The following is a 12,560-nucleotide window of genomic DNA, read 5'->3' as shown; positions in this document are numbered from 1 at the left end:
GCTACGCTTGGTAGGACTCTTGGTGGCCAGCTTTGCACAGCCTCATGAAGGGGCCTCAGCTGGCCCATGACTTGCTGAATCAGCCAACTAGATTGAAGGTCCTAGTGGATGGCCCTATGGCTATCATCAGCCGAGAGAGAGAAGTGACAAGTCTCTCAGACCTTGGTTCTGGAGCTGAGTCACCAACCTTTCCTGTGCTTTTCCTATTTTCAGTGAAATCCGACCCAACACCACTGTGCAGTGGGAAGAAGTCTGCCGGCCTTGGGTCTCAGGCCCTCGGAAGCTGATTGCCAGCATGACCAGTGATTCCCTGAGACATGTGTATGGAGAGCTGGATCTGCAGATTCAAAGACGCCCTACGGTGTAAATGCCCAGGAGGTCCAGATGGGCCTGGGCTCATGGCCTATTGCAGCCTTGGTTATGGAAATCCTAATGCAAAAAAAAATGTAACTAGCTCTTGCTTTACTTGGGATGTGAAGATTGAGACAGACCCTAGCTTGGGGATGCTATGTATTTCATAGACATGCTTTTCCAAACCCAGCTCATTGGATAAGGGAGTTAGTTTTGAATTGCTCCACCCTCCAAAGGATCTGAGCATTAACTTTAATTAAGCTATCATTAAGCCTTCATAGCTCATAAGAGTAAAAGTCATCATTTATCATTGCAAATGGCTACAGCTCCACATATCAGAGGGCTTCCCTTGCGCGAGGAGGGGGAGTGCTCAATACCGGGCCTCAATTAAGACTTCAGATTCCCCACTCAGTCTTTTGGGGGTAACATATTCCCCCAAAGGAGTACTGATTGGATCCTTACAATTCTATTCTCCCTTTATTTAAAATCAGGTTGTACCCTCTGTGTTAAAATATTTTTTCCACGAATTAAGCACGGCATCATTTTTCTTCTTGGCAAAGCCAGAGAAAGGTCTTTCATCTTGCACCTGCAGCCAAGGAACTGCCTGCCAAATTTCACAGATTACCTTGTGAGGAGATGTGGCCCCACATTAACAAATTGCATTTGTGGAGAACTTAATCACCTTCGAGGAGATAAGGAAGCAGGTGCGGTGCTCGGATCTATTAAATAATGTAGTTTATGGTGCATTTTATGGGTGTCACACTGTGGCCTGATCAGCAAGAATGAATAACCCTTACTTTAACCCTTTCTGGGGTAAAGAGCTAGAAAGTAAGGACACGAATTTGAGATTCGAGAAATGAAGAACTGGTGCCCTTACTTAGTGATTATACTTCACCCATCTCTCTGAGGTCATCTGCTTCACACAATGACATAGGCCTAGGGTATTCTGAGTGGGGTTGTTTTAAGACAAAAAAAAAAGCTTGAGACACTAGGAGATTTAGTGGTTAGACTACATGGAAGATTAAACAGATTCTCATTCCTTCATACCCTCATATTTACTATACCAAGCCCTTTCCTGAATTCTTGGGTACGTAGAGGTAGCATAGACTCAGCAATGATCAGTGTTACTGCTGACCCAAGGGAAGTCATCTCCAGCATTAGCATCTAATTCCAAATGAAATGCATTTTGCTATGCTTTAAACCAGCTTAACTTGGTATGTTGTTATTAACAAGAGTGTAACAGATGCCTATAATAAAGTTAATCTGATTACATGTGCACAGAAGTAAATGGTGTTAATTTTCAACACTACATATGGTTAAGTTCAATTGCCTGGAAACCTCTTCTCCCCTGCAGTGTACACTCCACCCTGACTAGGAAGACATGCATTTGCCCTGTAGGGAAAATGACTAATAGTTATTGATGTTGCCATTAGCATTCCTCGCCTTCTCTTTGCATTTTGTTAACCATTTTTACTGAAGAAGGAAGTTTGCATGCTTAACTTAAAACTCAGCTTCTAGAAATTGAAATTCCTCCGTAGATATCTGCTTATCAATGATTTCTCAAAACATCATGATGAGTGGGCAGACAGGCAGCACAGACACCTGTCAAGATAAGCACCTATCATTATGTTAGAACAGGAATGGAAAACAGATAAGACAGCATGTTCAGGAGCACCGATGGTCATGGCAAACCTCTCCAAACAGTTGCAGACAGGGCCTTAGGATCCTTCTCCGGCTCCAGCAGCAGCTGATTCAGAGCTGGCACTCAAGGTGAAACCTATTCATCATACCTATCTTAGAACCAGTCCATGCTCACTGAAAGCTTGGATTCCATAATGCCCAATATAATGCTACTGTAGTGTGGATGTTGTCTCTCAAAGGTCAATGTAGTCAAGACTCAGTCCTCTGCATGACCTATTAGGAGATGATAGACTCTTTCAGAGATGAGGTCCAATGGTGTGTCTTCCTTTCATCAGAGGAAATGCCTCTTCTTCTTCAATCTTTGACTTCCTGGTCGCAAGATGAGTTGTTTTGCTGTTGCCATCTGCCCCAGCCGTTACTCACTCACCACAGACTCAAAATCAATGGGGCCAATCAACCGTGGCTGGCACCTCTGAACTGTGAGTTAAAGGGAACTTATCTCAGGTATTTGTTGTACTACTTCTAAGCGGGATAACAGAAGTGCTGTCTCTCACAGCTGGATTTTAGCAATGGTAACAAGCAATGTGTCTCAGCAGACACCAGAGAGTGTCAGTTCTAGCTCCTGCTTGTGTTCAGCTGTGATGATTCTAAGCAAATCCTTCTGTGAGTTCAGAGCTTCAAGGCAGAATAAGGGTAACAATGGTTACATGTGCATAAGATTCCTCTCAAGGACATGTCAACGTTAATAACATACAAAACAGAAGATCGGTAGATAGACCGATTAGACCGATAAAGACAGATTTTATGGTTTTTTCCATATGCTTATGCCTCGTCAATCTTGCAAAGAAGGCAAATATAACTATTTCCAGCCTATTAGTGAAGGATCCAGGAAGCTGTGAGTCGTGGCAAGTTCATCTTGGATGATACTAAGCAGTGAAAACAAGCTCTGGTTTCAGAAAAACGTTTGTAGCGCTTTCTTCAGTCTTGTCAAGCTCAAAGTTTTAAGAACACAATCTGAAGACTAACTTTAAGACCCCGAAGGCGTGCAGAATTGCACAAAGACCTGCATGCACACATAATAGGAATATGAGGATATGAGGAGCAATGGAGTTTGTGATAGATTCGCTGATAACTAAAAAAACAAAAACAAAAACAAAAACAAAAAACACTGTATCCCAGTGGAAAACTGTAAGTTATGAATATATACCCATGATATTACAACACGGTCAGAAAGAACAACGTGTCATCATTCTGGGCAGATATCATAGTCAATCAGCCCAACCATCAAGCCAGTCACCGTTCCTGTCATCTAGCCACCACCCAGTCATCCAGACATTTGCCCATCCATTCCTCCAGTCACACACACATGCATGCAATGACAAGAGAGCATGCACTCTGCTTGCAAAGTGTTTATCAGGCAAGGGATAATCATGACAGAGATGCAGAAAAGGGCAACCGCAGAAGCACAGACATGCCACAAAACCTCAGGGGAATAAAGAGGGAAGGAAAGACAGAAGGACGCCCAGAGATGTCTTTCCTTGTTTCCATAGTAACAAAGGAGATGCCTAAAAGGTACTTTTCACAGAAAAAAAAAAAAAACCCTTGTCTTGTCTGAGGTGGGGAGAGGAAGCATGGTTACTTCACAATTGACTGTGTAACAAGATGATGAAGATGCATCAAGGTAAGAAATACGGGTATTTCGTCAGACTTGAGCACTGCCCAGAATGACGTGCTGTTCCTTCTTGGGTGTGTTTTGAAGTAGCACTAAAGCCAGGGATGTGTGTAGTGGCAGACCTCGTTCACATCGACTAAAACAATGCAATACTGAAGGTTATGCCACAGTGGAGGTCAGGGACAGGGAAAGGGGCACACTAGAGACCTAGCAGATAAAATGGGAGGGGCAATGTAGGAGAGGGGAGTGTTACAAACTAGTGATCTTAGCAGGTAGACCTGGGACAGCCAGGTCAACATGATGGACAAAGACCACTTGCTGGTAGCCCAGAATCTTGCTATCACACAGAGCCATGGTCCCTGTGTCTTCCAGAAAGTCCTCCCACTCAGACGTGCTGAGGCACACCTCTCCTCCTCCCCCCACTTCCCAACTCTTTCGCATGAACGTTCCTTTCACATGTGTCTACCTTTTTATATTTTTTAATAAAAAGCTTTATATTGAATCTGCAAGAAATCACTTTATCAAATTGTGTACTGAAGAAGCAGCCACATTCTTCACCAAAATACCCCAAGATCGGTCTCTAGACCACATATGAATATTCTTCTCCTGTGAAATCTCTAGAGCCAGCATCCCACAGTTCCAAGTGCTCTTTGTGCCACTGTCACCCGTGCTTCTACTAGTATGTCCAACAGTTCAAGCATTTCACTGTTCTCCTAAGCCAAACTCCCAAAGTCCACACTAGTCAAAAAAGCAATGCCTTGGCCCATCACAGCAATACCCCAATCCCTGGCCCCAACTTTTGCCTTAGTTAGGGTTTCTCTTGCTGTGAAGAGACACCATGACCGCTGCAGTTCCTATAAAGGAAAAAAAACATTCAATTGGGGCGGCTTGCATTTTCAGAGATTTAGTCCATTATCATCACGATGGGACATGGTAGCATGTAGACAGACGTGGTTCTGGCTACACCTTGATCCTATAAGCACCTGGAAATAGTCTGAGATATTGGGTGTGGCTTGAGCATAGATGAGACCACAAAGCCCATCATCAAAAAACACACTTCCTCCAAGAAGGTCAAAACTACTCCAACATAGCCACACCTCCTTATCGTGCCAATCTCTTTGGGGGCCATTTTCTTTCAAACCACCACATACAGTAAGCAGTTTACCAGTTGAGCTACTTCTCTAGCCTCCAGCAGCTCTATTTTCTTAATGACATGTTATATCCACTTATCCTTTACTGTTTCTGGTTCTAGTCCCCTATGTCTATAATGTCCATGTTTAAAATTTGGGCATCTATATCTTATAGACTTTCAGAAGTCAAAGATGCCAAAGGGGGGGGGCGGGACATAGAGACTGAACTACCCAGGGCAATGGACTGGTACTGATCAATGTGTTTCCTGTTAACTCTATTCCAGATGCAAAGCTGAGCTCAAGCGTTTTGTACTTTTGTCTTGACTGCAGCAATGAATTCAAAAATTATGACTCCAATAAAGAAACCTGCCTTTTATGTTGGTCATTACAAAAGAATGCTGGGAATTTTCAGGACTACCCTGATTATCTTTATAGAGTGCACAATGCTAAAAGCTCATATAGATCGACCAAATATTCATATGACACAAAGTTGACTAATAGGTATAATACAATAAAAACCTCCCTCTACAATGAGAAACAACAGCTTCCATGGTGGCTCTGCTGCCAGTGTTAGCCAGGAAATGTAGGTTGTGCACTGGAAAGTATGAGCTTTAAAAGAAAGCACAAGCTAGATACTCAAGGAATAATATAAAGGTATTACACTTCAACCGTTTTTTCTGTAATCCTGACTCTCTCCTAGAGGCTAATTTAAAGGCATCCCAGTAGCTGTGTATTCTAAGATCTTAATGTTTTATTCTGTCAGTGCTGGTTACACATAAAGTCAGAGCTCATAACAGAACACTGACTATACCTTGAATTTTGAAAATTAACACTTAATATAATTAGGTGTCCAGAAGACTCTTTTATTCTTTTTACATTAGCAACATTGTTAGCTATAATGCACACTATTAAGATACTGTGACATACTCAGTCCCATGCTACACCGAGAAGCAGCCAAGAATCCTGCTGAAGCAGTGAGATAAAAGATGGGCCCCAGGCTCTGTGGGTATAAATTGGACCAACCCCTTTGGAAACTGTTTTTGCCATCCTATACTAATTCTCAAAGCGCAACGAACCAGTGAATCCTCTCCTAAGTGTATATATATATATATATATATATATATATATATATATATATATTCTAAACGTGTGCTATAATGGAGTGGATAAGTAACCTGTGGCATATAAGTTGTACACATTGCAGTAATAAATATACCATAAAATAAACATATCCATATAAAATATTATAAAAAGAACTTTCTCCTAGACTGCAAAACAAAGAGCCAGATGCTGAAACTGAGGATACTATAACACAAATCTGTTCACTCAGAGGTCAAAACCAGGCAAAACCAATCAATCAGGCTTAGAAGCCAGGCTAGGGATTGACCTTGGCAGAGGGCTAGTGACTAAATTGGGACATGAGAGACTTTGGGAGATTCTGGCACTATTCCACTTCTTGCTTGGTCTATTGTAAAATTTACATTGTTACTGCTTTATTATTTATTTCTATTAAGGCAAACTATCCCCCAAACTTCATTGTCCAAAATATCATTCATTTCTCATAGTCTTTGTAGGTCTGGTATCTAATGGTCTTAGCAGTATTCATTAGAGCAAGGCTCTCACAAGCTGCCATCAAGATAGCCCAGGCTTTGAGATTCATTTGGGCTTGACTTGGAGATGTTTTACCTTCATTCTTTTCCATACCCTCCTCACAGAACTGGTGGGTTTGTTCTCAGCTCCTTACCATCTGTTGGCTGGATGCATCTCCCAGTCCCTTGTCATGCAGGCTCGCACCACAGTGCAGAAGTAAAAGGCAAAGACAAGTCCTGCAAGGCAGAGTACAAATCTTGTGACCTAATCATACAAGAGGAGATAGCCTATAATTTTTATTACATAGTTATCAAAAATTAGTCACTCTGCAAAGAGGTTATGGTGGGCCACAGCTTGCTAAGCATCACATTAAAAAGGAAAAAACAAGAGAACTGCACCCGTATCTGGTTTCCGTTTCTGGGGTACCTTCCCAGCTCATCCCTGGCCCTTCTAATGGGTCCTGCTCCTAACCTGAGTGGGCTAGCTCCACTCAGGAGCAGGACATACCAGCCAGAATCAGTGAGTGACCAGCCTGTCCCCTGAACCTTACCCCTCACTGATTCTGTTTCCAGGGTCCCTTCCCCAGACCCGTATTGTTCCAGTTTGTCCCTGGTCCCACTGCTGGGCCCTGCCCTCACCTCGGGCAGACTTTCTCCACACAAGAGCAGGCCACACCAGCCAGAACTGTATCCCTCTCTGGTTTCTGTTACCTGGGTCCCTTCCCTAGGCCCACGCCATCTCACCTTATCCCTGGCCCCACTGTTGGACCCTAACCCTAACCCCAGTAGACTTCCTACACTCAGAAACATGCCAAACTAGCCAGAACCAGTGCAAGTAACGGTGTTAGATGAGATACAAACCACACTGACTTGAATGGGCTCTAGTGGCTCAGGTGCAAACCATACCAGTTAAAACAGATGCAAACCACACTACCACACCAGTTAGAAGAACTGGGGTGCAGGCCACACCAGTCACAAGAACAGAGACCCCCCTGCTGCACCAAAGTCCAAGCTAATCACCAGAAGGCCAACTCCCAACTTAGAAAAAGACTCTCAACTAGACCAGTAGTCACATCATTTACCAGAAATCCAGGTGCAAAGACTAGAAAACGAAAGAGGAAAAAGGAACCAAGGAACAAGACAACCATCCAACAAAGAGAAACTCAGAAATCAGAGACTAGAACTAATAATCCCAAACAAGATGCCTAAACACCAGCATAAAACTACAACCAATGAGGCCGGGCGGTGGTGGCGCACGCCTTTAATACCAGCACTCGGGAGGCAGAGGCAGGTGGATCTCTGAGTTCGAGGCTAGCCTGGTCTACAAGAGCTAGTTCCAGGACAGGCTCTAGAAACTATAGGGAAACCCTGTCTCGAAAAACCAAAAAAAAAAAACAAACAAACAAAAAAAAAAAAGCCAAAAAAAAAAAAAAAAAAAAAACAAAATTAGCCGGGCGGTGGTGGCGCACGCCTTTAATCCCAGCACTCGGGAGGCAGAGGCAGGCGGATCTCTGAGTTCGAGGCCAGCCTGGTCTACAAGAGCTAGTTCCAGGACAGGCTCTAGAAACTACAGGGAAACCCTGTCTCGAAAAACCAAAAAAAAAAAAAGAGGAAAACTACAACCAACAACAGCCAGGTCAATATGGCACCACCAGAGCCCAGATAATCCTATGTCAGCAAAACCTGAATATTCCAATGCAGCTGAAGCATAAGAAAATGACTCTAAAAACAACTTTATAAAGATGATAGAGGTCCTTAAAGAAGAAATGAACCCCACCAAAAGAAATCTAAGAAAAGACAAAAGAAAAGTTAGAAAAAAATCAACAAATCTAAAAAAAGAATGCCAAGAAAGCCAATAAACAAACAAACAGGTGAAAGAAGCTATTTGCATGAAAATAGAAATAGAAGCAATAAAGAAAGCACAAAGTGAGAGAATCCTGGAAACAGAAAATCTGGGTAGTGAACAGGAACTACAGATGTAAGCATCACCAACAGAATATAAGAAATGGGAGTAGGCAACCCTTTTCGTTAAGATGGCGCCGAAAGCGAAGAAGGAAGCTCCTGCCCCTCCCAAAGCGGAAGCTAAAGCGAAGGCCTTGAAAGCCAAGAAGGCAGTGCTAAAAGGCGTCCACAGCCACAAAAAGAAGAAGATTCGCACATCGCCCACCTTTCGGCGGCCCAAGACCCTGCGGCTAGGAAGGCAGCCTAAATACCCCCTGAAGAGCGCGCCCAGGAGGAACAAGCTTGACCACTATGCCATCATCAAATTCCCCCTGACCACCGAGTCAGCCATGAAGAAGATAGAAGACAACAACACACTTGTGTTCATTGTGGACATCAAGGCCAACAAGCACCAGATCAAACAGGCTGTGAAAAAACTCTACGACATTGATGTGGCCAAAGTCAACACCCTCATAAGGCCCGACGGAGAGAAGAAGGCGTATGTCCTGTTGGCTCCTGATTATGATGCTCTGGATGTTGCCAACAAAATTGGAATCATCTAAACTGAGCCCAGCCGGCTAATTCTAAATATACACTTTTTCAACATTAAAAAAAAAGAAATGGGAGAGAGTATAGATACAATAGAAGAAATAGATTCATCGTTCAAAAAATTTTAAATCTAAAAATTTTCTAACACAAAACATCCAGGAGATCTGGAACACCATGAAAAGATCAAACCTAAGAAAACAAGAATATAAGAAGGAAAATATCTCAGCACAAAACTCAGAAAATATATTTAACAAAATCATAGAGAAAAACTTCCTTAACCTAAAGAAGGACATGCTTATAAAGGTATAAGAAGCTTAAAGAATAACAGAATGGATCAGAAAAAAAGTCCTTGTGTCTCATAATGACCAAAACATTAAACATATAGAACAAAGAATAATAAAAGTTGGGAGGGGAAAGGGCCAAGCAACACATAAAGGCAGACCTATAAAAATTACACCTGACTTCTCAACAGAGACTCTAAAAGCCAGAAGAGCCTGGACAGACATCTTGCAGACTCTAAGAGACCACAGATGCCAGCCCATACTCATAAACCCAACAAAACTTTCAGTCACTATAGATGGAGAAAACAAGACATTCCATGACAAAGTCAAATTTAAGCACTATATCTCCACAAACCCAGCCTTACAGAAGGCACTAGAAGGAAAGCGCCAATCCAAGGAAGTTAACTATACCCACAAAACACAGGCAATAGCTAATCTTACACCAACAAAATCTAAATAAAGAAGGGAAAAACAGAACACACGTACACACAAAACCACCAACACCAACACCAGCACCATAATAACAGGAATTAACAACCAGTGGTCATTAATATCTCTCAATATCAATGGGCTCAAATCACCAATTAAAAGACGCAGGCTAACAAAATGGATACAAAAACAGAATCCATCCTTCCGCTGCATACAAGAAACACACCTCAACAGCAAAGACAGACATTATCACAGAGTAAAAGGTCGGAAAAAGATTTTCCAATCAAATGGACCTAACAAACAAGCCATTGTAGATATCCTAATATTTAGCAAAATATACTTCAAACCAAAATTAATTAAAAGAAATGGAGAAGGACACTGTAGTGTCATTTTATTTGTATTTTAATAAACAAAGCTTGCCTGAGGATCAGAAAAGTAAAAGAGCCACACTGACCAGCCTTACATCCCAGGCAGCAATGACACACATCCTTAATCCCAGTAGCCACACTAGTTTGCCATAGAAACCAGGTGGTAGTTGTGTACGCCCTTAATCCCAGAACTAGAAAGGATTATAAAATGGGAGACAGTTCTCAGTCTTAGTCTTATTCTGAGATTTCCTGGAGGCAGGATCACCATTTTCAGACTTAGGTTGAAGTAAGAACCAGTGCCTGTTTTTCTTTTCTGACCTTCAGATTGAGTCCAATTTCTGTCTCTGGGTTTTTATTAATTGTGCTTCAGACAGTTCATACTCATTAAAGGAAAAATCCACCAGGATGACATCTCAATTCTGAACATATATGCCCCAAATGCAAAGGTGCCCACATTTTAAAAGAAACATTACTAAATCTAAAATCATACATTGATCTCACACATTAATAATGGGAAATTTTAAGGCCCTACTCTCTCCATTGGACAGGTTGTCCAGACAGGAGCTAAACAGAGAAATAATGTCACTAATTTATGACTCAAATGGACCTAACAGATATCTGCAGAACATTTCCTATACTCTGGAATAAAGCTGAGCAGATTCACCGAAGCTGTTTTCTGAAGTGCTGTCTCTATCCTACCCACAGCCATTCAAACCCCGTTTCCCAGTTCTGCTCCCTCTACCCTAGTATACCAGTGCAGTCAAAAATTCCAAGAAAGAAGCAAAAACTACAGAAGACAATATCCTGAACAAAACATCAATTGTACAGGCACTAAGATCAACAATTAACAAATGGGACCTCATGAAACTGAAAAATTTCTATAAAGCACAAGATACCATCAATAGGAAAAAATGGCAGCCCACTGACTGGGAAAAGATTTTCACCAACTCCACATCTGACAGAGGGCTAATATCCAAAATAAATAAAGAATTCAAGAAACTAGACATTAGTAACCTAAGTAATCCAGTTAAAATGGGGTACAGATTTTAACAGAGAATTCTCCACAGAAGAATTTGGAATGGCCAAGAAACACTTAAAGAAATGTTCAGCAAAGAGCCATCAGGGTTCCCTTCACTATGTTAAGTCCAAGGTCCTCCCAGCTCCCCCTATGTCCAGGAAGGTGAGCAACCAAACTGACAAGGCTCACAGTGAGCCCGTCCATGCTGTAGAGTTCATGTTCATTGCCGTTGTCCTTGGTTTCTCAGTCCTCCTCCACCGTCAGCCACATTCAGAGAGTCCGGTTTGGTCCCCTGTTCCATCAGTCCCATTCCAACTGGACTTGGTGGTCTCCCGTTAGATCTGTCCCACCATCTCAATGGGTAAACACACTCCTCACGGTCCTGACTTCCTTGTTCATGATCTCCCTCCTTTTGCTCCTCATCGGGACCTTGGGAGCTCAGTCCGGTGCTCCTATGTGGGGCTCTGTCATTTTCTCCATCCAATGCCAGGTGAAGGTTCTATTGTCCTGGAGAGGGGTGGAGAGGGGGTATGGGTGGAAGGGAGGGGAGGGAAGGGGGAGAAGGAGGGAAGGAGATGGAAATCTTTAATAAAAAAATGAGGAAAAAAAATAAAATAAAGTGCCTACATTTAAAAAAAAAAAAAGAAATGTTCAGCATCCTTAGCCATCAGGGAAATGCATATCAAAATGATACTGAGATCCTGTCTATGTCTGTTGGAAGGACTAAAATAAAAAACACAAGAAACAGCTCATGCTAGTGAGGATGTAGACAAGGGGAACACTCCTCCCCTGCTGGTGGGAGTGCAAATTTGTATAGTCACTTTGGAAGTCAATATAGTCGTTTCTCAGAAAATTGAGAATCAATATACCTCAAGACACAGCTATGCCACTCCTGGGCATATACCCAAAGGATACACAATCATACCATAAGGACATTTGTACAGCTATATTCATAGCAGCTTTATTTGTAAAACCAGAAACTAGAAACAAACTAGATGTTCGTCAACAAATGAATGGATAAAGAAAATGTGGTACATTAACACAATGGAGTATAACTCAGCTGTTAAAGACAATGACATCGGAAATTCGCTGGCAAATAGATAGAACTAGAAAAGATTGTCCCACGTGAGGTAACCCAGACTTAGAAAGACAAACATGGTATGAACTCACTCATAAATGCATATTAGCCATAAAGTAAAAGAGGACCATGCTACAACTCACAGACCAAGAGAAGCTTAGTAATAAGGAAGCTCTCCGAGAAGAAGAAATAGAAGGGACATTGCCAGTGGATAGGGGAGGATTTGGGAAGGGGGAATGGGAATGGGAACAAGAGGGATCAGGTGGAAGGAGAAGAGAGAGAGAGAGAGAGAGAGAGAGAGAGAGAGAGAGAGAGAGAGAGAGAGAGAGAGAGAGAGAGAGATCGAGTACTGGGAGAGACAACTGAAATCTGAGGACATCTTTGGAATGATCTAGAAACCTAGAGCAGGAAAGTGCGCAGAAATATCTGAGGGTGACCCTAGCTAAGACTTCTAGAAATAGAAGATATAGAGCCTGAACCAGCCATCTCCTGTAAGCAGGCAGGACATCCAAT

The 12,560-nt window shown here is 42.3% G+C and overlaps 2 protein-coding genes across 2 annotated transcripts in view; both read left to right on the top strand.

Moving 5' to 3' along the window:
• The window catches only part of F13a1 (coagulation factor XIII A chain), a 154,924-nt gene extending 153,301 nt beyond the window's left edge, over positions 1-1,623 (top strand). Inside the window, exon 15 of the mRNA XM_038334077.1 lies at positions 214-1,623. Coding sequence (XP_038190005.1) covers positions 214-367 — 154 coding nt within the window. The 3' untranslated portion in view covers positions 368-1,623. The remainder of the gene's footprint in view (positions 1-213) is intronic.
• Positions 1,624-8,416: 6,793 nt separating this feature from the next.
• LOC119817748 (60S ribosomal protein L23a-like) lies at positions 8,417-8,887 on the top strand. The gene has a single exon (XM_038335152.1). It carries the CDS (start codon positions 8,417-8,419, stop codon positions 8,885-8,887), a length of 471 nt encoding a protein of 156 aa, XP_038191080.1.
• The last annotated feature ends 3,673 nt before the right edge of the window (positions 8,888-12,560 follow it).

This window comes from Arvicola amphibius, chromosome 6 (assembly GCF_903992535.2).
Source record: "Arvicola amphibius chromosome 6, mArvAmp1.2, whole genome shotgun sequence".
NCBI lineage: Eukaryota > Metazoa > Chordata > Mammalia > Rodentia > Cricetidae > Arvicola > Arvicola amphibius.
This window is presented reverse-complemented; position numbering and strand designations above follow the sequence as displayed.

Excerpts from the sequence above, each read along its gene's own strand:
- LOC119817748 (XM_038335152.1), top strand. The coding sequence starts at position 8,417 with ATGGCGCCGAAAGCGAAGAAGGAAGCTCCTGCCCCTCCCAAAGCGGAA.